This window comes from Herpailurus yagouaroundi, unplaced genomic scaffold, assembly GCF_014898765.1.
Source record: "Herpailurus yagouaroundi ecotype Mexico unplaced genomic scaffold, PumYag 166, whole genome shotgun sequence".
Taxonomy (NCBI): Eukaryota; Metazoa; Chordata; class Mammalia; order Carnivora; family Felidae; genus Herpailurus; species Herpailurus yagouaroundi.
In genome coordinates this window covers 7,113,841-7,138,883 of record NW_024412407.1, presented here as the reverse complement: position 1 = coordinate 7,138,883, position 25,043 = coordinate 7,113,841, and the positions used below count along the sequence as shown (strand labels likewise).

Below are 25,043 nucleotides of genomic sequence, written 5' to 3'. Positions count from 1 at the left end.
TCCCAGCTGTGCCGCCTCCTGTGAAGGGCTCTAATTCTCTCCGGAAGCAGTTTGTGTGTGTGTCCATGACCACAGGGAGAAGAGAGGTCTGGCAGTGCAGGGGTGAGGGGAGGAGGACTTGAGCGAGTACGGAGCCACACCAGCTGTCTAGTCCACCTCCAGGTATGGGCCCATGGCCTCCAGACGCCCTAGGGCCCGGCTGCTCAATACCTACTCTGAGGTCATCCCCAAGGCCAAGAGATCCTTCTCCGGGCCAGACAGGGCACCTCCCCCTGCTGAGAGGAAGGAGGCCCTAGGGAGAGAGGGGGCTGCTGCAGGGCAGGGGAGGGAAGGACTGAATGCTGACGGAGCTTGCTGGGACCATTCTCATCCCTGAGAAGAGACTGGATTTCCCGGGATCCGGCTGTGGCTCAGAAAGGGATGGGCTCCCCTCCGAAGCCTCGGCCTCAGTGTTCTCTATGCATCACCTGCCGCTTCTCTGAAGCCCCGGTTCATGGTGAGGACCACCCAACAGGCTGAGACGTGCTGCAGGCAGAGAGGGACAGCAAGTGCAGCCAGGAGGCGAGGGTGGAGGAAGTTAGTCACAGCTGGGCTGTGACAGTGCTCGCAGACCACACTGGAGAGCCAAGGGTCGCCCCGGCCGGCCACTGACAGGGCCTCCAGGCTCCAGCAGCCGCTCCGGCCCCTGTGGTCAGGGGGTTAGGTTTGGATGGCGGTCAGCCATCTTGGCGCCCTGCCTGGACCCCAGAGACCAGCGGGACCGTTTGTCAGCCTCTCTGGGTCCACTCTGGAGCGCAGCACCTCCTCCTCAGCTCTTGAGTTTGGGAGGGTGTCGCCTTCACTGCCATGCCCCAACAGGGCTGGCCTGGGAACACAGCATCCCGGTTAATTCATGTTAATGGTAAGGCTCCCCAGGGACCATCACGCCTGCCCCCCCTGCCCGTAGGAACAGCCCTGGCCACACCCGACTGTTTATCTCCTGTGCTCTGGGAAGAAAAGCAGGACGGCCCCTCCCCCGTGCCCCTCCCCAGGCGGCCACCCTGCCCCTGCCACACACCCGCTGCCGCACAGATGTGACAGGCTCCCTCTGTCCGCTGCGAAAACAAACCGCCTACAGATGGCCTGACAACAAAGCCACAAGACACAGAATCTGGGAAAAACCTGGTGTGGAGAGCTCTCTATTGAACCCAGAGTCCCAGCACCTGCTCTGCTCTCCCACCCACTCCAGGGCCTCTCTGCCCCCCATTCCTTGGCCTTGGGCCCCGGCTCATTCCATTCCGAGGTCCTCCTTGGCCACCCGTCATCACAGGGGACAGCTGCCTCCACGCTGCCCGCTCCAGGGCCTTGAGTCCACTCTGCGGAGAGCCCTGCCCAGCTGTGGCCAGCCTGTGGGCCTCTTGGCCCCGGGCGTGCCCTGGCTTTCCTGACGGGAAGTGCCCGCTCGGGCCCCAGCCTCCTCACGGCTCCAGCTCCCGGGACAGGCGGGAGAGTTCCCGCTGGTTGTCGATGACCTTCAGCTGCTGGACATAAGCCCAGGTGCTGGCTGGACTCCGGGTGTTCAGCGACTGCTCGGAGCCTGTGGGGGTGGGGGAAGGGGAGGGCGTAGGGGAGAGTGGTCAGGGGGGGTCACCCATGCCACTTGGGAGTGGGGGTGGGGAGGAGAGGGGGGGGGGCACCCATGCCACTCGGTAGAGCCCATCCCTTCTCCCACAAAGAGCAAACGACACTTGCTGCTCTCCACCCCCCCACCCGGCCGTTTCCCACAGCCAGTCCTGAAGACTGTCCACCCCCCCCCACCCCAGTCTGGAGCAGAAGGGTGGTTAAGAGCTCAGACTCAGAAAAAAACAGGTCCCCAAGATTCCATACAGCATAGTACTCCTTTTACTAAATTCAAAAACATCTGAAACTAAAGAATATTTTGTGCTCATAACATATATACGAAGCACGTTAAAGAGATATGTACACGTACACGTGTGTGTATATATGTCTATATATTTATAAATATATCTAAATAAATATATTCTAGCGGCACAGGAAGAGGAAACGGTCTGTAGGGAGGGGAAGCTCTTGTCAATGTGCTCACACTTGGCTGGGGCCCAGCAGTGTTCATCATATTATCACAATATATACATACATAAAATAAAATAAAGGGCCGATGATGACAGTGTTACATGAACTGTGGCTTATGATTTACTCCCACTTCACGCAGCTCAAGACCAACCAAAAAATCAGGCCTGGAGTCACTAACTGTGGGGCCTTGCCCAAGTCACTTCAGTGCTCTGGCCTGTTTGTGCATCTGTAAGCTGGGATAACATTCTACCTACATCACAGAGGTGTGGGGGAGAGCTCAGGGCATCATACGTGCAAGTGCCTGTAAACGCCAGCCGTGGCTGACCCGTCAGCACCCAGCCCTGCCCCACTTACACGTGGATGTCCTGGCTGCCTGGCTGTCCTCGTGGAGGTGGGAGACGCGGCTTCTGAGCGGTGAGAGGGGCACTGCGTGGGGTGAGGGGGGGGGGGGAGTCAGGGAGACTGGGCCGAGCCAGAGCCTGGAAGGGGACGAGGTGGGGCGGGGGCTCCTAGCAGTGTTATCAGCCCTCTCACCATTGCTGTGGCTTCGGCAGTGATGCAGCATCCTCACGGCTCTGGCCATCATTCTCTGTGAGGACAGAAGACCAGGCCTGAGGGGCAGGACCCTGGCGTGGCCCGTGGGTCAGCTAGTAACCAAGCCCCCTTTGAGCGGGGCGCTCCCGGGGACTAGATGGGGCCATGTCTGCTTTGCCCCGGCCTACCCAACGGCCCCGCAGGAAGCAGGCAGTGCGAGAAAGAACAGAGATCAGGAAGGGCTTAGAGCGGAAGAGGCCTGGAGGGCCTTGGTTGCAGGGTGAGGTGATAAAGGCTGTCCTCTCCACTATGCAAGGGAGTGAAGCAGGGGCTATTTAAAAGAAGTATTCGTATTTGTATTATTTTTTGAAGTTTATTTACTTATTTGGAGAGAGACAGAGAGCACACAAGCCAGGGAGGGACAGAGAGAGAGGGAGAGACTCCCGAGCAGGCTCTGCAGGGTCGGCGAAGAGCCCAACGTGGGGCACAAATTCACGACCCGCAAGATCACGCCCCGAGCCGAAATCAAGAGTCGGACGCTTAACCGACTGAGCCACCCAGGCACCCCCATAGCTGTATTGTTAATAATACCTTTAGACTATCTCCTGCCCCACCCCCCACCTCCTTCCACGGCCACGGTCATATCCTCCAGCCCACTCCAGGGGCAGACTCTCAACTGTCCTTGAACTCACCATCTTCTCAAAGTTGATGAGATTCTCTACCAACGTGTGGTTTCCCTCATGGATGAAGGTCATGTCTGTCAAGAGATGGGTTTTGCTTAAAGGTCCCCAAAGCTCTTCCCCTTCCTGCAGCCCAGGAAAGGCGAAGGGCCAATAATGAGAGCCTTGGGTCTGTCCCAGCCCCACACTGCTCTCTTCCTCCGGTTCCCCTCTGACCTCCTGGAGCAATTTCCTTGTATCCCTTAGGCCTCTCGTATCAGACACCATCTGATGTCACCAGCACTTGCCTGCATGTCTCAACACTGCTTCCAGCCTGGGAACTCCTCACTCATCTTTGTGCCCCCAACGTGTCAGCACCCCGAGGGTCAGACAGACATACAGACGGGCACAGGACTGGAAGGGCGGAGGCAGAAGGGTAAGCTCTGGTCCTATTACCTTTGAGAAGAAGGGGCATGAAGGGGATGATGGGAGGGGAGAGCTTGGTGAGGGCCAGTCGATAGACTCGGTGGTTCCACGAGGGGTCCTGAGAGGGAAGAAGCCACAGTGAGCGAGGGAGGGCCCCGCTCAGCATGACCCACCACGCACCACGACACAAGCAAACACCATCCTCTCAGAGCTCCGCTTCCCCTGGGCCCCAGGTCTCACCACAGCGGGCTCTGCAGAGGTGGGAGGAGACCTGAAGCACTCAGCCAGCCAGCGCGCACGCTGCTTCCTGGCCTCTGGTTAGCCCCCCCAAGCAAACTTCACGGCCATTAGTCTCTCAGGGGCCCTCCAGGTTTCAAAACTCTCTCTCTCTCTCTCTCTCTCTCTCTCTCTCTCTCGTTTCTGCCCCTGTCCCTCTCTAGCAAGTAAATTCCTTTGAACCTCTTGAGCCTGCAAAGGGAATTTTGTTCCCAAGAGCTCAGAGCCAGGCTGACAAAAGCACCTTTGTGCCAGTTCTCTGTTGAACACTCTCCAAACCTCTTAGCCCCCCAACAATTCCTAGCAGGGAGGAGGAGTGGGAGAGGCAGTCGGCTCCCCTACTCTTCCCTCATCATTTGGCCTAATTTAGCCCACGGGCTCCCCGCATCCCCTGAGGGGCCACTGACAGGCCCCGGTGCACCGTGGGGTCTGGGGCCAGGACTTGCTTCCAGGGTCCTGAGGCAGGTCGGCTGGAGACCGGAGATCCCCTGATGTTCCCCTGGTGCATCAGAGCCCAAGGCCAGACCCCACGTGGGCCCTGTCCTGGTCTTCATACAGGACGTCATAGCTACGGCCAATGCTCCCCGCACTGAGGGATATAATGCACTGCGCAGCTCCCTCATAACGCTCACACTCCGTCCTTCGGCCAGCAGCCCAGACTCTCAGCCCAGAGAGAGTCAGGCTCTGACCCAGGGCTGGAAACCCTGGAAGTGACCAAAGACATGTAGAAGGGCTGCTGGGAAGCCCAGAATCAGGGTTTCTGGCAGGAGGAGCCAAGGCCCAGCGCTCACCAACAGCCTCTCCAGGGCCGAGTACAGCTTCCGGACTTTGTGGGGCAGCCGCTGCAAAGGACAGGCAGATGGAGCGGTCACTGCTCTGGGACGGGAGCCCCATCCCCAACCGGGACTCCCGGGATGGGCACCCCCCCCCCCCCCCGCCACCTCGCCAGATCATACCTACCTCCCAGGTGTGGGCCAGGCGGCTGATGGCCGAGTTGCTGAGGCCAAACATGACGGCAAAGAAAGAGTTGAGATTCTTTTGCTCCTTGAGGCTGTGAGCGGAAGACCCAGAGGCCCTCAGGGGAAGCAGCCACACCCACGGAGACCCCACACCCAGGCAACAGCCAGCCTGGGGCCAGGACCAGGCGGGGCCAGCACTGCCTCTGTGGGGGCTGGGGCTAGATGGGGTGGGGACCTGGGGCTCGACTGAGCAGGGACGGGGATGTGAGAGAAGGTGGCCTCAGGGCTCTGTCACACACCCACCGGCCCCACAGGTACTCACTGGGCAGCCAGCTTGATGAACTTCCTGAGCAGCTGGGCCCGCAGGCCGGGTACAGGGCAGAGACACAGCTCTGTGGCCACCCAGTACTGGAGCTCGTTGAAGCGGCGCATGAAACGCTCCAGGTTGGCGGTGGTGACGTCCCGCAGATGCTGGGGGCCCAGCACATAGTGGATCAGCTCCACCTGGATGGGGGACAGCAGGGGAGATCAGCCCACACCGGGCGAGGTGCCCCTGCCGTCTGCGCCTCTCCCCTCCCCTCTCTGCCTCCGCACCTGGTGGATACTGTTGAAGAGGTTCCAATCGTGGTCCGTCAGCTGGCCCGCCAGGTCCTTGGCACTCACCAGGTCCAGCCCCTCAGCAGAGCCCACGGAGGGCCCCAGCTGCTCGGGGAGCGGGGTCTGCAGGTGGAAGAGAGCTCAGGAGGGGTGCCTGAGCAACCCAGGGGACAGGCGCAGGGAAGGAGAGAGTTGGGGGCGGAGACTCCGTGCCTGTGGTTGAAGGGGTGTCTGGGCAGGTAGGGCTGCTACCAGAACGGAAGGGCCTCTGAGGCATAGGGCTTCCCAAAGAGGCATCTAGTCTCCTGCTGGCTCCCCAGTGCGGAGACCCCCTCCTTGTACGGCTCCTGTCTCCTGGGGGAGCCCCCAACAGGGGGGTTCTTGTTTCTCCTTGAGAGCTCTCAACCGGCTCTCTCCCTTCCCCAGCAACTGGAACGTTCCCATCCGCTGAGGCCCACTCCTTCCTCTTCTCCCTTACGTCCAGCAGCAGCCAGAGCCAGGCCCCCCTCTCCCCTCTCTATGACCCTCCCCTGCACCCACCTCTGCCACCCCTAAAACACAGCTTGTTCCTACCAGCTCGCGCACTTCCTGTGGGCTGACAACAAAGAGCCGTTCGTTGAGCCCCAGCGATGTGGCCACACCACGGGCATCTGGCTGCAGGCCAATGGCGTCTGCAAAGAGAGCAGAGAGTGGGCTGGGAGGGGTCGGGGTGCAGAGAGGGAGGCCAGGGAGCCACTGAAGGCAGGGTAGAGGCCCCATTTGGGAGGCTGGGAGGCCCCTTCTGCCAGCAGCCAGGTTGGAGTCCTGGGCAGATGCTCTGAATGCACAGGGGCAGGTGCCCACACACCCGCACTGCCCAGGTCAGCACACCCGAGGAAGATGAGACAGGGCTCTTAGCGAGACAGGCAGAGCTTGGGCAATATTGGAGTCTTCCTGAGCTTCCTCCTTGGTCACATGGAGACAGCAAGACTTACCCTGACTACTCACGAGTCTAATAAACTAATTTATGGAAGTAGTGGCCATAAGTATACGATGCATAGAAAAGCCCTTTGAAAACTGGAAATGCCTGACAGAGGTCTTAGTGTTGATTATCACCACTTCCTACTGACCGAGACTGTGTTTTTAGTCACGTTCGAGTCCCCATTCTGTAGGCCAGTAGCCACCAAAGCCAGATATACGAGACCATCCATGTGTCCAAAACAGTATTACCTCATATTTATTTTTCTCTTCTGTTTTGCATTTTTACGTCGCAGGCAGCTTGATACGATGTTAGTATAGGACTATATGCAAATGACTTACAAGCAAATATACACATAGAAGGGGGCTTGTGGTCAAAATATGAGTCACTGACATGGAAGTCCATCTAAACAATCTGAAGGTCAGTGCTCTAAACAGCTTCTGCCTCATAGTAGGGTGTCAATCAAGTCCTTGGACAACTGTAATTCTCCAGGTGGCCACCAGAGGGCGGTGCTTCCCAGAACAGAGCACAGGCACCCATGACTTCATCCTGTCTCCCCACTTCCTGGAGGGGGAGAAGGTTTTGCTTTTCTGGCCTCCACTCCTTGCCTTCATTCTTTGGGTACCCCTAATTCCTGTCTACCCTGGGCTCCAGCTGTCAACCCCGGGGCTGTGTCCTTCACGGAGAACTCGCAGCAGTTTCTGATGGCCCAAGTTCCCTGAAAGCAGGTCTAAATAATTCTCACGCTGCCCCGTTCTGAGCACTAACTTTGTGCCTCCTCGTGCTGAATGTTTTATATACGTTATCTTGTCTAATGGCCACAGCAGTCCTGTGAGATAGGTGCAGTTTTAGTGCTCATGTGACAGACGAGGAATCCGATAAGCGCTCTGCTCAGACCAGGATCACACAGCTAGCCAGCAGTGGGTCCTGGGATCCCAGCCCAGGTCCGGGAGTCCTGTTTCTGGTCCTAACCATCAAACTCCTCCATCTCACCTGCCATGGTGCCTCTATCTCCCAACACCTCGCTGGCCCACTAGCTGACTCTCAAATACATTTGCCAGCTGACAGAATGAATGAGGACTACCTAGAGTCAAAAGCCAGAGTCTCTCATTTACTATGTGGACTTGGGAAAATTGCCTATAACCCCTTTGAGCTTCAGTTTCCCCGTCTGCAAACAGGATGAAAGTACCTATCTCAATAAGGTCGTTACTCGGATTAAATGGATATATGAGCATGATAATAATAAAACCTATGGGGGCGCCTGGGTGGCGCAGTCGGTTAAGCGTCCGACTTCAGCCAGGTCACGATCTCGCGGTCTGTGAGTTCGAGCCCCGCGTCAGGCTCTGGGCTGATGGCTCAGAGCCTGGAGCCTGTTTCCGATTCTGTGTCTCCCTCTCTCTCTGCCCCTTCCCCGTTCATGCTCTGTCTCTCTCTATCCCAAAAATAAATAAACGTTGAAAAAAAAATTTTTTTTAAATAAATAAATAAATAAAACCTATGTACGAACTGCTGTGTCAGACGCCATTCTAAACCTTTAAATAAACGAGCTCATGCACTGCTCACAGTTCCTCTGTGAAGTAGGCACTCTCATCAGCCCCATTTTACAGGTGCTAAAAAGAGCACAGAGAGATTAAATATCCTGCTCAAGGACCTACAGACACGGCGGGGCTCAAATGCAGACAGCAGGCTCCAGAGCTCACGCTCTTAAACACCACACACCAATCACTTTGAGGACACATAACGAACCGCCCTTAAATGCTAACCATCATTAACATCGATGAATATGATAAAAATGATGATCTTAATATGGGGGGGAGTCTAGGCACGGATCCAAGGGGCCTCTCCCTCGGGGCCACCCTGCCCAGAGACACAACTCACCGCCTGCAGAGTTGACCTTCACCAGCTCCTGCCCCTTGGTCCAGCCATCCTCCTGGGCCAACGCTGCCATCACCTCTCTCACTGAGGCCGTCACAGGCAGCTTCAGGGTCAGCACTGAGTGGTCCGGCCGGTAAATGTCATAGGGGACTGGAAGGGGGAAGGAAGACGGGGCTGAGCTGGAGGAAGGGGCTCCTTGGTGCCCCTACCCAGAAGTCAGCGGGCAGCAACGGTAGCAGTGGGGGCGGGGGATCCCCAGGAAGCAGGACAGGTGACAAGGGGAAGCCTGGGGGGATTCGCCGCACGGAGTAGGTAGGGAGGCCCTGAGCTGTGGAGGGACACACGGGGGGCAGACTCTGTCTGGCAGCTTGGAACAGAGACCCCGAGGAGTCCAGCGTGCCCTCCTCAGCCAGGCAAACTAAGGTCAAGGGTGACGACGGCAGGGTACAGGCTATGCCCTGGCCGGCTGGGACCACCAACCTTTGTCCCCAACTCGAATGGCACAGTTGCTGCTGGGGAGGGGCTGGTCCTGGCCGGGGAGCCAAACAGGCATGTTCCTGGCCTAAGAGGGAGAGAAAGTAAGGCCCGGAGGACACAGAGGAGAGCACGCAGAGCCAGGGAGAGGGCTCTGTCACGGGAGCATGGGGCCCACGCATGGGGTCTGCTGGCGGCCGGAATCCGAGCCCCAGCGGGCGTCGGGCGCCACGGCTCTGTGAGAAGAGCCAGAGCAGGGCTACAAACAAGCCAGTGCCCAGTACATGTGTGTCGCCCCCTTTGCCAAATAGATAGGTCTGTTCTATCCAGGGCTGATCCAGGGCTGTTCTAATACGAGCACACCTCAGCTGTTGGCCCTGGTTTTCTCTTCCTCTTCCTCCTTTGGCTCACATTTGCTAGTTTGCTATTTGCTACACGCCAGGCTGAGCACAGGCTTATTCTAAGTGTCTAACTATTCACAACAGCCCTTTGACGAAAATATCATCATTCTTATTCCCATTTTATAGAGGAGATAAATGAGGCTCAGAGAGGTTAATAACCTGCATGAGGCCACACAGCTGTACGTGGCACAGCTGGAATCCTAACCTGCTCCTCCCTCCCTCCCTCCCTTCTTACCCACCAATGCTCTACTCCCCCGTGTCACCTGCCCTGTCCAGTCCCACAGCCGCTCCTCACTGGGCCCCAACACTGGGCCGATGGGGCAGCCCTGATGGGCAAACGCCTCTGGAACGCAATTCCTCTGCCCGCCCGACTGTTCTTCCAATGCCTGTACTGACTCTTCCTCCTCCAGCTCTGCAGGTGGCAGATCCTCCAGGTTCAGACCCCGCCCCCCGCCCCTGGCCCGGCTTCCCCACAGCTTGTCATCTTGTTCTGGGGGTTCCTCTGCGCCCTTCCTCCCAGCCCAGGCCAACCTCCTGTTCCACCTGCCCAGTGGCCTCCCTCCTCGTGTGTTACAATGGCCCTACTATTCTCTACCCTCGGCCCTGGGTCGCCTCCCGCCCTCCCCCTCCAATCTGCCTGACCTGAGCCAGACTAAGCTTCCTAATATAGCTTCAAGGCCATCATTGTCTGCTGGATAAAGCACAGGCTCCTTAGCTGACTTACTCAAAACACGCATCTGACCTTGTCATTCCATGGCTCCAACACCTCCAGTTGCTCACATGGTTTGGAGAACAAGCACCAAACCCCTTACCGAGGCTCACGGGGCCCTGCATGTTGTGGCCCCTGCATGCCTCCCCGGTCTCCTCGCTCCTTCTCACACTCCCTCCTGCAGGGTCCCTAACCGGTGGACTCCCTTCCCCTTGAACCTGACTGCAGTCCTCTACTGCCTTGAACCTCACGCCCTGCAGCTCGCAGCTCCTGGGGTCGCTCTCCCTGATCCTGACCCCGAGTCAGCCCTTCCCTTTTCAGAGACTCCCTCCTTTCCTGTCCTGCATCGTGACACTGCTCAGCAGCTCTGGCCCTCACTTGACTATGACCCCACGAGGCCAGGGGCGGCTCTCCCCTACTACCACATTGTCAGCACCTAGCACAGTGCCCAGCACACGAGGGCGATTCCACACTAGTTCCTGAGCATCAGGCACGAGCCGGGCAGTGTGGGAGCCCTGGGGAAACAGATGTCCAGGCCCTTCCCTCATTCTAGTGGGATGTGACCGACACTAACAAAGAAACAAAACGACTCCACCTGATCATAATGCTTTGAAGGGAATCATGGAAGACACCTTGGAGGAAGCAGAGAGGGGGCCTGCGGGGAGTGGGGAATGCTCTCGATAGGGAGATGGGAGGGGGGCCTCTCTGAGAACCAACATTTTGGCTGAGATCAGAAAGATAGGAAGGATGTAGGTGGGCAAAGAACCAGAGAAAGAAAGTTCCAGACCCTGAGGGGGGAACAAGCATTGCCCGTAGAAGAGGAGGAGCTGTGAGAGTCTCTGGCAGGAAGAGCAGGAGTGGGGACAGGCAGCTGGGCACAGAGAGCCCGGTTGTTCTTCCCAGGGCAGCATTCCCCACAACCAGCCCCATCCTACCTTTCCAGTCTTTTTTTCCTACCATGCCTCAAGAAATCTCAGCACCTGCCCCCTGTTCTCGTTCCCCTTTGCTCCCTGTGGGCCCCCGCCGGGAACGGTATGGGCCATCTCTGGCTCCCAGAGTGCTGGGCACCCAGAACCCTGGGCTTCAGAGGCTGCCTTCAGGCAACCATCCCTCACCTCCCAGGGAACTGCTAACAGGCTCTGCGAACATGGATTCCCTCCCAAATGCAACAGAAGCCCCTTGGGGTGAGGGAGGGGTGGAGAGGTGACCTTGGACCTCTGTGTCTCCCATCAGGCCAGCTTCCAGTGCCACACATGGCTCGTGCTCTGTGAACACCTGTCCCCGCCCCGGGGGTGTGTCTGTGCATGGGGATCCCTTCCCAGGCAGAGCCCCTGGGGTGGGGGCTGGAGGGGCCGTGTGGTCCCGGAGGCGGGCAGAGAGAAGAAGCCGGGGCCAGACAGAGGTGAGAGGAGCCAGTTCATATGCAGACACCTTCATCTGAGGAGATGCATTCCCACAGCCGTTTTCCATCCTGGGGAGCAAATGAGAAGGGAGGTGAGATGAGACCAGGGGCCCCCGTGGGCAGGGCAGGGGCAGGGAGGGCTGGCTCCGGATCCCGCCCACCCTCCTCAGAGGCTCAGAGTTTTGCACACATGGTAAGCACCAGCTAGAGAGGGGCAAAGCGGGGGCTTGCAACCCAGAGCCTGCACTCTGGGATTTCCCCAGGCCAGCAGGGGAAGGAGAGTTCAAGGAAGTACCCCAGGTGTCGGACTGGGCAGGGGCCACTGCAGGTGAGCTCTCCCTGAACCTCACCTGCCCCCATGGGAATGTCTGGGAGGGCCAAGATAAGCTCTAGGGAATTCACCGGGCGCGGCCAGCAGGAACCAGCCCTGAGGATGCTTGGTAATAAATATGTGCAGAGTGGAGGAAGTGAGGACAGCAGGTGCACTCGGGATATGAGAATGACACGGGAGTGACTGCGTGATGCAGGAGAATGCACGAACATGACGCGAGGTGGACAGCAAGGGGACTGGTAAGAACAGCTAATTGAACGAGCAGGTCTAGACAAATGAGCAACCCCAGCCGACGCTCGTGGATCACACAGGGCGTGCCAGGCACCGCTCGGTGCTCTTAAGGCGCGCTAACATTTTGTCCTCCTGAGATAGGATCTCTCCTGGTTTTCCAGACTGGAGCCCAAAGCCCTGAGAGGGAGGAACGTGCCCAGGGCGGCGCAGCTATAGGCGGTGCAGCTTGGATTTCAAGCCACATGTTTGGCCCCAGGGGTGCTGTTCTCAGTCCCTGATGCACTGCCTGGCATTCATACGGAAGGTTGACTGGGAGCCAGGCGTTACCTGTGGTGTTTCCGCCTCTCCGGCCACTGCTCCCGTAGCAGGATGCAAAGCCGGGCGTCTCTGCTCACCAGGTCTGAGAGTTTCTGGGAGGAGCCAAGATTCATCAACACAGAGGTGGCTGCATCTACGCTGGCAGCCCAGTCCAGCCCTGCCTCACTCCCAGGTACCTGGAGAAAGCTGGTGGCCACGGGGTCAGCGTAGAGCATGGGACCATACAGGGCCACCCACTGGCTGACCAGCCGCAGGACCTGCTGCCTTTTGTTGCAGACGTAGGTGCTGTGCTCCTGCTCACTGCCTCCTGAGGGCTCCGCGTGGAAGGTGGGCACCGGTCAAGGGGACCACAACATCCAACCAGACCACCCACCACACGGCAGGAAAGGAGGGGCAAGGATGCCCAGGGCCCACTGACAAGCTGGCCTTGGCATGAGGCTGGTACTTCAGAGGGTTCGGCACAGCCATGCTGTGAGGGATGCCTTCCCCCTGCTCCATACGACATCCTAGTCACCCCGGGGCTGGAAGGATATTGGTGCAGGAGGGCAGCACAAAGCTGGGCGCTGGGCATGAAGACACTGTGGGTCAGGAGGAAGTCGCTGAGAAATGTCTCTGTAGGGCAGGGACAAGGGGACAGGAGGAGGCTTCAGAGATTAAGTCTACTGAGCACTGACATAGGCATAGCTGGAGTAGCCCTTCTCCCGGTCCCATAATGGGCGGTGTGCCAGCAACGTCCAGCCGCTGTGACAGCTCTCCCCACCCAAGCCAAGAGCACAGGAATGAGTACTTGTTGCCGACTGACCACATGGACCAGCCCAGCAGCCAGTGAGGTCAGACTCAGGGTGCCTGGCCCTCTCCCAGACTACACTGCCCACCCACTGAGTCACACACAGCAGGCAGGGTGTCTCTTGCCCCTACCTGTTGGGTCATGAGCACTGGAATCAGGCCGCATGGCCTCCAACAGCAGTTCTAGGATCTTCTCTGGGGTGCCAGACATCACTGTATACCTAGCAGAAACAGCCAGTCCATAGCACACGTGCTACCACTCCCACTCCCGTATCTGGGACAGACATCAATAATCAATCACATCATCTCACTCTTCCCTATTTGCCAGTTCTGTCCCACCTTGGGGTTGGAGGGAAAGCTGGCTCTGGGGGGGGGGCACATCTTATCCCTGGGTGCCCCTCTTCCCCCCATCCCCAGGAGGCCAGCAGGCGGGGGTCAGACACGGAGGAAGGGAGGAAAGCCTGGGAAACGGAAGGAGAGAAGGTGGGCAAGAGAGAAGGGGTGCAGAAGGAGCATGGCGGGTGTGTTACCGGTTCCTGCCTGGGGTTGGGGGGCGAGAAGGGCCAGCGCCCTGGGAGGCTCTCTCCAGCACCAACACCACTTTGCCATGCTCTTCTAGCCTCATGGTCTTTGCTTCCACATCCTGGACAACAAGCCATACCCAGTGCTCAGCACACATCATGGCTCCTTTCCCCATTTTAGAGCACCTCCCTCCACCTCCATGCCAGACCCACAAGGCTCCCACAAGGGCATTCAGCCCTCCTCCCACCCCATTCCATGCCCATGGCCTTGGATCTGCCCTACCAGTCCTGTCTATCATGCAGCCTGAGCCCCTCTCTACCCATCCCTCACTGGCCTCCCTCTGTGGCTCCCCCTTTCCATTACACTGCCTCCCCTCACACCCTAGTCCCCTACCTCTCTGTGACCCCCTACCCCCACGGTCTCCCGCACTGAGCTGGAGTTCTTGGGTTTCGCTAAACTTCTTCAATGTGCTATGGCCCTCCTCACTTGGCCATACTCCAGCCATCACCTCCAAGTTCCCCCATCTCCTACCTCTCCCTGCTCCTTACAGGCCCTCTCTGTCCACGCCCCTTACCTTACCCCCTACCACTTCTCCAGAGACATGTCCCTGCCACGTCCCCTGCCCTCCCCACCCCCAGTAATGGCACCTTGATGATACGGTTGAAGTCCTGCTTATCCACACGGAGAAAATGACAGTTATCTTCTCGCAGGATGATGGTGGCTGCCCGGGGCGCGTCATTCACCAGAGCCAGCTGTCCAAAGTCATCTCCCTCATGCAGTGTGGTCACCAGCCCCTGCAACCAGGTCTCAGTCACAGCCCAGCCAGGCTCCCCAACACTCAGAACAGATGCACGGTGGGAGAACCCCAAGGCAGGAGGAAAGCTGGAGATTGGCAACCTTGGGTCCATTGAAGGTACTTCCTGGGAGGACTTGGACCAGGGAAGCCGGTACAACCCAGGGGCTGGGGAGACAGGAAGAACTCACTTTGCCATGGGTCACCACGTTGACAGATCCCTTCCAGATAATGTACCACGAGGTGCCCTTGTCTCCCTGGCTGAACACTGAGAGAAGCACAGATCAGACACTCCTGTGGGCATCCCCCACTTCTCCATGGCCTCTGCCACGTCCAGGTCCCTGCTGCCCAGCTTCCTATCCCCTGTCTGACTTACACACGGTCCCTGCTCTGCTGTGGGGTTCAAAGAGCAGAACTGCTGCTAATTCCCGCTTCACCTGTGAGGTGGGGAGAGGAGGGTCAGTGGGGTGAGCCCAGGGTACGAGGCGGGGTGCGGGGGGGGGGGTTAGGTCCAAAGACACAAGTGCTTGGGGGCAGAGATGTGGCTAGGTCGGATGCCAGGGATTCAGCAAGATACAGGGCAAGGGGAGGAAATGAGCTAAGAGAGGCAGAAGGATTTCTGGACGAGGATGCTGGGAACAAGAAATTAGATGGACATTTCCCAGCCATTGGCACAAGGCGAGGGACGTGTCTTCTGGCCCAGCAGTTGGGGCCTCAGGGGCTCACAGGGAGAGGGGGTCCTGGGGAGAGTGTGAGGGTGGGCAGACTGACCGAGTTGGAGAGATGGGCCACGGCCTTGATATGCAGCAGCTCCTCAAAGATGAGGTCCAGCTCCTCGTCTGTGCGCTGACCTGGGCTGCGGGCACGGAAGGGCCGGGAGGCACATGGTGTACCGTGGGTCTAAGGGCACGGGAGCCGCTACACCCACCACGCTCCGGGCCCGAGGCCAGCTGGATTGTTCCCCGTAACAGGCCAGCCACCACTGAGTGCACACGGCGTGCCAGACAAGGGCTAGGCGCTTCAAGTGCATTATTTCTGCCCTCATGACAACCCCTGATGTGGGCATCGTTATCCTCCTTTGACAGAAGAGGAAGCTGGCACGGAGAGGCACGGAGAGGCCCAAGGCCACCCAGCTAGTAGCCAGCGGAACTGGAATTTGAACCCAAACCCGCCTGCAGACTCCAAAGCTCCCCCGCCTCAGCCACTGCGGCACCTGAGCGGACAGGTCTTTGGAGGTGCTGTGCCCCCCACCCACAGTTACAGAGGAAGAAACGGGTTCAGAGGTGGGGAAGGAAGACTCCAGATGACCCAGCGAGAAGTAAGGGAAACTCTCAGCGATGAAACTGAGAAACTACAGAGTCTGAGAGCCACGTGAGGCCCAGGATTGTGGGGTGCAGGGCACCCGACTCACGGCTTTCGAAGCGCCACAGTGAGCAGGGCATCAGGCCCCCGCTGGGAGAGCAGGGCCATAGCCTCCACCAGTTCCTCCTCCAGCTCATGGACTCCCACGGGCTCTGGCTCTGGCCCGGGGAAACGGTAGAATTGGGTATCTCGGTCCTGGAAGGTCCAGTCGTGTTTCACTGCAGGGCAGAGGCCCAGGTGTGAGGAGAGGAAATTGAGGCCGCGTGGGTACAAAGCCCCCATTGCAATTGCAGGCACCCCCGGATGCCTGCTCCCCAGGACCGGCCGGCCCCACGGGGGCCCCACCCTGGGCTCGGGCTCACCATGGCAAAGGGCACCTTCATCCAGGAGCACCTGGCAGATTCCAACGGCTTGGTTTCGGGAATGAACTCCAAGGCTCAGTGCCAAGATCCCATCCACCAGCTCCCGGCCAGAGCAGCACTGCCTACAAGAGGTGAGGGGACAAAGAGGAGGGAGAATTAAGTGGCAGGAGGGTGGAGGGCAGAAGGAAGACTTTCCGTCAGAAAGGTGCCTTCCCTCTGTGGTGACAGCACAGAGACTGCTTAGGATTTTCTCTCTCCCTCTCTCTCTGTCCCTCCCCTGCTTATGCGTGCTCTCTCTCTCTCTCTCTCCCTCCCTCTCTCTCTCTCTCAAAATAAATACATCAACCTTAAAAAATTTTAAAAAGAAACAAGTGCCTTCCTAGGCTAGGAGCAGGACTCAGCCCCGATGTCCAAAGTAGAGCAAAAGGGAGAGAAAATGGGGGTGGGCAAGGAGGCGGCTCAGGCCTCCACTCACCGATAGAGCCTAAGGTGGTACTTCCGGTCTCGGATAAGGGTCGGGCAAGTGGCCAGGAGGTGTCGATGCAGCTGCTTCCCGGCCCGGAGCACCCGCTCCGTGGAGGCCTAGGACGGGGGCAGCACAGCAGGTTCAATCCCTGACCCCCCGGCGGTGCTGTCCCCTCCCGGCTCCACCCCTCCCGGCTGGTACCTGCTCCAGGCTCACGCTGAAATCCAGGGACTCCTCACTGTCCGTGAGTGGCGTCTAAGGGCAGGGGTGGGAGGAGGGGGAGGGTCTGCACGTTAGTGCCAGGACTTCAAATCCAGCTCTTAGACCTCGGCCCTCCCCCGTCTCTCTCAGTCCCTGCCCAGTCCCCAGCTCCAAACACTCAGTCAACAAATACACTAGTTCACGGGGCGCCTGGGTGGCGCAGTCGGTTAGGCGTCCGACTTCAGCCAGGTCACGATCTCGCGGTCCGTGAGTTCGAGCCCCGCGTCAGGCTCTGGGCTGATGGCTTGGAGCCTGGAGCCTGTTTCCGATTCTGTGTCTCCCTCTCTCTCTGCCCCTCCCCCGTTCATGCTCTGTCTCTCTCTGTCCCCAAAAATGAAAAAAAAAAAAAAAAAAACAAATACACTAGTTCTCCCCGACCACCCCTGTATGCCAGGCACCCGCCTCCTTCCACCCTATCACCAGAACTTTGCCTTCCTTCTAGACTCACGCACTGCACCCCCGCAGATGAGCTCCCTGTTCTGCTTACTCAGGGCCCAGGTGTGCCCAGGCTCCCAGGTAAACCACACCTGTGCAGGAGAGAGAGCGGAAGAGCATGAGGATGGGAGGTAAGGAAGGCCCATGATAGGCCAGGAAGTGAGTGGCTTGGAAGGGAGGCCTGGAACACTTGCTCCTGGGCCAGAGTCACAAGGCCTGATCCTGAGCCAGGCTTTGTCCCCAGCCACAAGACCCTGAGACACCTGGATTCAAATCCCTGATCCTCCATTTCCTAGCAGCGTGATCCCGAACATATAGCTAACTTCTCCCTGCCTCAGTTTCCTTGTCCATAAACTCTATAAAACACTCGTAATACCAATACAGAGGCTTTGGGAAGGGTTATGTGAGTGATTCGTACCGAATGTTTAAAGCACTGCCTGGCAAAGAGTTGTATGTACATGTTAGCTATTATTACTCATCTGTGAAGCAGAGGGCGGGCTGCTTGCTGGAAAGCCCCTCATGAGCCTTCTTTTTTTTTTTTTAATTTTTTTTTTTTTAACGTTTATTTATTTTTGAGACAGAGAGAGACAGAGCATGAATGGGGGAGGGGCAGAGAGAGAGAGGGAGACACAGAATCGGAAGCAGGCTCCAGGCTCTGAGCCATCAGCCCAGAGCCCGACGCGGGGCTCGAACTCACGGGCCGTGAGATCGTGACCTGAGCTGAAGTCGGACGCTTAACCGACTGAGCCACCCAGGCGCCCCTCATGATCCTTCTTTTGCTGCCACCTGAAAACTGGAATTTGTGGACCTCTCTGGACAGGATGCCCTACCCTCTATGAGCCCTCCCAAAGGCGCAGCACTTTATAGTTTACAAAGTGTGTCTCCCTCCATGATGTCCTGATTCTCTACAGAATAGGACCGGATATAAAGTAGGCACAACAGGGATTGTCCGTCCTCTTTGACTTAAGAAACAGAAGTCTTAGGGTGAAGAGCCCGTGTAACTCAGTCACACGTACTTGGGACGGCCAGACAGCCGTGCATAAATTCCAGAAGTGCTCACATTCTTGGTCTCACCCCACCCACCCGCACCTGCCTGGTTCCTTCCCGTCCCCCTTCTCGCCAGCTCTCTCTCTCCTGCTTTCCCATCTACACTCAGCCCCTGAAGAGGACCTGGCTAGGAAGCTGGGGTACAACCAGACTTGGGGCCAGAACCCCCTCTGCTCATCCTGGCATCTTCCCACTGTGTGCCAGGCAGAGGCCTGAGGTCTGGCATGCATAGGCGCCTGGCCCGGGGCTGGGCGGAAGTCGCTAGGTGTCCCAAGGGTATCCCTGCCCGGGTCATGGGGCCCAGCCTGGTGCCAGACACAGAGCCCTGGAGACTTAGCAACAGGAAATGAGGAGGAGGAGGAGGAGGAGGAGGAGGAGGAGGAGGAGGAGCCAGGGAAGGAGGAAGGGCAGGAATGCTACCCAGCCAGCCCCCTGTGTTGGAACAAACAGTGCTGAACACTAATGACTTGTTGTTGTTCATGTCAAAAGGCCCAGGTGGCCCCGGTCCCTGCCCCAACTCTCTGGTGCCCCACGACCCAGGCTCCAGCATATGCTCCCTTCCTGGTATTATTCTGACCCTGGAGGGCACATCAGGAGGGGAGGTGCCAGCTCACAACCCAGATCCCAGATCTCCAGGCCTTGTTTAAACCGTTTCCTGCCCTGCCCCAGGGAATAAGCAGGAGGGTCAGAAGAAGGAGGCTCTGACCCATCAGAGGTGAGGAAGTTTCCTGAAGGCATCCCTCCCAATTTGCCAAGGAAAGCAGGAGCCCAGAAAAGATGAAGTAACTTACCCTGAGTCACACAACTACTCAGAAATTCAAGATCCTACTGAATAACCAACAGTGGCCCCGAAAGTAGGTGTTTGTCTGCTGTTTCACAGCTAGACAGAAGGAGGCTCCGAGGTTACATAACCTGTCCTGAGAGTGGGTAAACAGGGCCACCAGGATTCACACTGTGCCTATCTGATTCCAAAGCACAGGCCACCATCTCCCAGGCACCTCCACTGCCTCATGTTTGTCCCACTTCATGCTATGGAAGGGTAAATTCTGCCCTCAGGAATGTTCCACGGGCAAGTAAGTCTGGAAGACACGGCGTTAAACAAAGTTCTGTGGGTTTGTCATAGTCCCTCTGGGACTACGTCCATATGCACTGGGAGCCTCCTAGGCTGGGGGTGGGGGTACTATTCAGGATACGGTCAAGGGCATGGGCTCGCCATCCATGTGTCTCGGCCAAATCTCAGTTCCTAGTTGTGTGACCCAGCTAGTTGTGTGACCCTGGCTGCTCATTGACCTCTCTGCCTCAGTCTCCTCATCTGTAAAATGGGGTTCGCGATAATAGTAGCTATGTCACAGGTAATTATGAGGATCAAATGAGTTAATAACATAAAGCACGCAAAGCGATGCTTGGCTTGTGGTAACCGCTTAGTAAATGTTAAGCAACTCGATTAAACTTCGTTATTTTATGATGGGTGCCTATTACCTGGACACAATGCAAAGAAGTGTTGTACCTTGGCTGACCCTCTCTCTGATGTGATAACCCCGAGCGTCAGCTTGGGGTTCTCAGTTGGAAAGAAGTGGCTGGGGGGAAGGCTCTTGACCACTGCCTCCTCTCCTGCCTGGACAGGAAGGACGCAGGGTAGGAGAGGAGGGGGTAGCTAGCTTCCCTGCACCAGCGCCATAGCCTGCCCCCCCCTCCTTCCCTCCCTGTCACTCAGTGTCAGAGCCACGCTGAAGGGGCAGGCACAGAGCCAGAGAGCCTCGTGGGGACCTGTCAGACCAGTTCCCTTAGGCCATGGCTAGGGCATCAGGCCAGGGCTGTGTGTGCTGGGACAGGGAGAGGACGCAAGGGGAAGGGTGATGCTTTGGGGTGTCAGTGTTTTCATTTACAGCAAAAGAAAGTGCACCATGAGCTCAGACTCCATGGCCAGGTCACCTGGGACAGAAGCCTAACTTTGTATCTCTTAGCCGATGTACAACCCTGGACCTGTCACTTAGCCACTCTGTGCCTCTGTTCTCTCATCTACAAAAGGAGACGATGACACTGGTATCTATAGCTCACACGGCTATTGTCAGCTCACTTGACATGAAAAAGGTAAAGCTCTTATAATGCTGCCTGGGACACAAGTATTATACAACTATTAGCTACTACCGTTGTTTGAACACGCTAGCGTGAAAGCATGTCTTCTGAGTTAGAGAATCTGGCCACCTCTCCCCAAACAATCGCTCAAAGGGAAGCATCCCAGGCTTCTCTGAGATTACGGGACCCCCCCCCCCCCAGAGGTCATCCTGATCTTGCCCCTGCCTCCAGATAAATTGATCCCTCTCTGGCTCCTGGGCATTGGACAAGATCTCCTCTCCTTCTCCTGCTTCCCAAAGGAGATGTTCTTCCATCCCATCCTAGTGTCACTTTTGCCATCAATGGTAAGTCCGTCCTCTGTCTAACCTCACCCTCCTGTAACCTGCTTTCATTTCTCTTGTCCTGATCTAGTAGCAACAGAAAGTACTCTCTTCAGACCTCAGGAGGTTGATGGGTTTCCCCCTGGTTTTCTAAGAGGCAGGCATGGCCTGAATAACTCCCAGCACTGTTCGCCTAGGCTCCACCCGTTTACAACATCCACCCCCTACCCTACATGTGCACACTCCCTGACAAGCCCTTCTTCCCTCATGTGAGCCCCCCCTAGACCAGACGAATCATCTCACAGGTGAGAGGAGCGACTTGACCGCTCCCCAGAACCTCTTAAATGCAGCCGCAGCGGGCTGAAGCCACCCCACTCACCCATTCCCCAGAGACGGTCAGCAGGGCGGGGTGTGGCCCAGGCCCCTAGCCCTAAAAATCTAAGTACCCTTTAATCACCAATTCCCACCTACCCCCACCCCCACCCCACCCCACACACACACCTGCTAGAGAGGGGCTGTGTTTCTGTGACTTTCGCCCTATTTACACTCCAGCAACCCTCACATCGCCCTTCTGGCTTCCCCGTGCACCCCAGCTCTTCAATTCCGGGGATTGAGGGAGTCCGGAGACAGCCTGGCGGCCTCTTCCACCCCTTCCCAGACTCTGGGTCCCAAGGGATCCTCCAGTGACCTCATTGTCCTGGCACCTGACCTTTCCCCCACTCACCACCTTGCCTCTACAAGCTGGGAAGGGGACAGGAAATGCACAAGTAATTATAGACTGAGAGGGAAGGAGGGAGGGAGGGTTCCAGCCCACGGGCTCCAAGCAATAGCTACTACCAGTGACCTGGCCCGGTGGGGGAGACAGCTTAGCCCAGAAGGGGCCAGCTCCCCTGCTCCCTCCAGAGCCCCATCTCGAGCAGGACCCAGGCCCAAGAGGGCCCTGACCAGGAAGACCCAGGGAGGGAGTGCGGGAGGGGTTGGGGGGGAGAGCTAGGGACACCTAGATTATCCTCCCAGTTCCGACGACGCTGAGGAAGAGCCCGTCACCTCCGCAGACCTTGTTTTTTCTCACTCAGCCTCCAATTTTGATAAATATAAAGACCATTGGGCAAGAGGTGGGAGGAAAGACGCAGAAGGTGGTAGTCACTCCACTCAAAGGGACTTGACGACAAGACACATAAGTGACAAGCTCTCCCAATTCTGTCGTCTGCTCTGGTTTTCCCTCGACCCCTTTGCCCAAGTTCCCTCCTGGTACCAGCGCCCCCTCCCCCAGCCGCCTGCCAGTGCTGTCCCCGTGGGCAACAGAACAGACACACAACTGAATCTCACTGAATCTCAGGCGAAGGAACTCGGTGAAGCCTGGGTGGTTGGAGAGAGCTTCTCCGCTGATTTGGATCCTGCGACCATTATCCTGTCCCCCACCCCGCCCCCACTGCTCTTCCCCTCCTGCCCTCTCCTTCATTCTCGCAGCTCCAGGATGTTCTTCACTGGCAAAGGGAGACTCCAGCTCCAGTCTCCAAACTTCTCAGAGTCCCCCCCCCCCGAGCCCCCCAAAGCCAGATGCCAAGCACTGTTCACATGACCACCTCACCCCAAGATCAAGCAGAATTGACGCAGTTCTGTTGCTCACTGAGGGAGCATGTTGCCACGGTGATGTACCAAGAGCAGTAAACAAGTTTACCTCACCTCCCACCTTGACCTGGCCCCCAGCGTCTCACACATGCCTCCCCTCACCACCTGGAGAACACACAACCACCCACCTCAGGGCACACAGAGGTGACACAAATGACAAATCCCTCTCCCCTTCCCCCAGGCCACAACGGGAAGACGCGAGTACCACATGCACATGGACGTACACGGTGCAGCTGTGTGAGCCACCCACGCGCACAGCGGCCAAGCTGCTTGACCCACTGTCCAGCCCAGCAGGAGCCCCCACACCCCCAGAAGCATGCTCTTTCTCCCAGTCCAGGCCCTCCTGCAGTTCTTGGTGCCTGGCCCTGGCCCGACAGACGATGGGCACTTACCCAGCGGAGCCCCTGGATGCAGCTGGGGCGCTGGTGCTCAAGCAGCAGCTGGTAAGAACAGCTCCGGGGCCGGTGCATCCTCTTCAGCACCATGTTGAGCAGGGTCCCCTCCGGCACCACGTCCGGGAGGCCTCCCACCTGCGATGCTCCGAGAGCTGGGCTGTCCTCCACAGCCAGGCCCACCTGCCAGCGGCTCTCACCTGGCCAGCCCACCTGTGACGCAGGGAGGAAGGCAGAGAGCCATGGGGCTGGGGCTGGGACTGGGACTGGGGCAGCTGGACCAGGGCACAACTGCCCCAGGCAGAACCACTTCCTCTGAGTCCTCTGGACTGGTCAGGCGGAGGTGCTGCAACCCTGCCAGGAGCCGGGGGAGGGACAGGAAGACCTTCACTGGGGCCTGCCGGTCTGGCGCGCTTAGGGGTCTCCAGCTGGCGGACCGGAGATCAGGCCTTTCTTCCCGGTCTTCTTTGGACTTCTGCCCCACCCCACTGCCCGTGTCCCTGGAGGGATCTCCACCACCTCCCAGTATGAGGCTACCGACTCACTGGATCCCCCAGAAATGCAGCTGCAGCTCAACCCTTCTTCGCCCCTTCTCCTTCACCCCTGACCAGCCCTCTCTTTCCCACCCAAACACCCCACCCACCATGTCAGCTTCCTCTCCTGCTCCTCCCCACCCTGACCCCACTTTACCCACCTTCATGGTCCTTCTCAAGCTTGCACAGCCCTGCAGGCTCTAGCAAAAGGTTGGGGAGGGGGAGACCCTCATCGAGACCCCTACTCCTCCTGGAGGGGTGTGGGCTGTAAGCCCCAGACGAAGCGGAACAGGGCTAATTCCTAGCTGGACTGGCTGCCAGGGCGACCGGCTGGGTGTAGAGGCTCCTTTTGGGTGGGTTGAGGGCAGGGGGCGTAGGGGGGAGTCCCCCCCCCCAGCGGCAAGGAGCCCCAAGCCTCCACCTCCGTCCCAGACGAATGAGCCAGCTGGCACCGGGCGCCGAAGCGAGGCTGCAGCTGGCACTGGTCCGGGCGGGAGCTGTCACACCCCCTACGCTGCCCGCCCCCTTCCCCTCCCCGGGACAGGCTGGGAGGGCAGGGAGGAGGCGCCCGGCCTTACTGTGGGGGAGGGCACAGGGAAGGGGGCGGGCTGGGCCGGGGGTGGAGTCTGGACTCCGGGGTTGTAGGGCGGGCACCAGTCGGAGGCCTGAGAAACCCCAGGGGGGCAGGAGCGGCCCAGGGTTGTGTGTCGCGGCGGCCGCGGCCGGAGTGTCGGGGTAGGGGTGCCGAGTGGCCGCGCAGGCCGCCACGTGGCCGGGAGGAGAAATGCAAACACGGAAACCAGGGGAAGGGGGAGGGGGGTGAGTCATTGCGGCCCCACCCGGGAGGGAAATCCGGGCTGGGGCCGCTTCCCGGCCGGGGGCGTCCTGCCTCCTGTTTCGGTTCAGGGTCTCGAACAGTCCGGGGGAGGGATTGGGCTGCTTTCCCGTGGGGAATCCCCCTCCCCACCCTACCCCCCCCCGACACACACACACACACACACACACACACACGCACACACACACACACACCCCACACACACGGGCGCGGGTGGGGAAACTGAGGCCAGAGGAAAGGACTGCTTTCCAGGATGGGTGGGGCCGGAGTTGTGGCTGAGCTTCGGAAGAGAGAGGGTTTTATAGAACCACGCCCCCACCTCGTGCTCGCGGACTGCTGCCTGCGGGGGGGCGGGGGGGGGATTGGTGGGTTGGGGGGAGGGGGTCAGGAAGCAGAGCCTCGGGATTCCAAGGTCCGCAGCAGCTCTGTACCAAGGCCCGTCGCCTTCTGGGCTTCACTTTCCACCCCCGCGCAGATGGCCCAGAGCCGCCCTCTTCTCCCCACTCCAGCTTCTGAGAGGCGGAGAGACAGTGGCTCCTGGACTGCGACTCCCTCAGCACCAAGTAATTGGTGAGGACGTTGATGAGGGGTTTGAAAGGAGTTACACGCCCCGCTCCCAGCTTTCTAGGACTCACTTTTTTTGTCCCAGCTTTCTAGGACTCACTTTTTTTTGGTCCCAGTCCTTGTCCCTTTCTCTTTGCTGCTGAGCCTGCCTGAATTGGGGAAGACACTTGTCTAACAAACCATCCTGCCTGCTTTGGGACGCTAAGCCCCTACCTCCCACCGATGATTATTTTCTTGGAGACGGATTTTAATTGTGATTAAAATCTCAGTTTTAATGTGTACTTAAAAATCCTCCCTTCCCCCAAATTCAGATACAGTTCTGTTGGCACGAAATGGAAAATCTGTACTTTGAGCAAATGCCCCAAGGTTATCTGCTAGGTTCACATCTTTTTAAGTCTATGTATTTATTCGGGGGGCGGGGTGTCGGGCAGAGAAAG

General features: G+C 58.2%; 1 protein-coding gene across 1 annotated transcript; it reads right to left on the bottom strand.

Moving 5' to 3' along the window:
• Positions 1–1,149: 1,149 nt before the first annotated feature.
• On the bottom strand, positions 1,150–23,707 carry RAPGEF3 (Rap guanine nucleotide exchange factor 3). The gene is made up of 28 exons (XM_040488347.1): positions 23,369–23,707; positions 22,675–22,887; positions 16,713–16,766; positions 16,521–16,627; positions 16,046–16,167; positions 15,733–15,901; positions 15,093–15,177; positions 14,698–14,758; positions 14,513–14,589; positions 14,176–14,322; positions 13,537–13,649; positions 13,139–13,227; positions 12,754–12,832; positions 12,397–12,547; positions 12,230–12,312; positions 11,370–11,409; positions 8,835–8,916; positions 8,358–8,504; positions 6,095–6,192; positions 5,519–5,644; positions 5,247–5,428; positions 4,926–5,016; positions 4,757–4,807; positions 3,720–3,807; positions 3,297–3,361; positions 2,605–2,659; positions 2,425–2,496; positions 1,150–1,576 (listed from the first exon to the last, which is right to left on the bottom strand). The coding sequence occupies exons 1-28, from the start codon at positions 23,372–23,374 to the stop codon at positions 1,458–1,460; spliced, it is 2,772 nt and encodes a 923-aa protein (XP_040344281.1). The 5' UTR covers positions 23,375–23,707; the 3' UTR covers positions 1,150–1,457.
• Positions 23,708–25,043: the final 1,336 nt, after the last annotated feature.

What these genes read in the sequence shown, in the direction of transcription:
- RAPGEF3 (XM_040488347.1), bottom strand. An exon ending in ACTTCAACCGTATCATCAAG is followed by an intron (nt 13,650 to 14,175) that starts GTGCCATTACTG and finishes CTTGTTGTCCAG; the next exon opens with GATGTGGAAGCAAAGACCAT. An exon ending in ATGCATCTCCTCAGATGAAG is followed by an intron (nt 8,917 to 11,369) that starts GTGTCTGCATAT and finishes TCTCCCTCTTAG; the next exon opens with GCCAGGAACATGCCTGTTTG.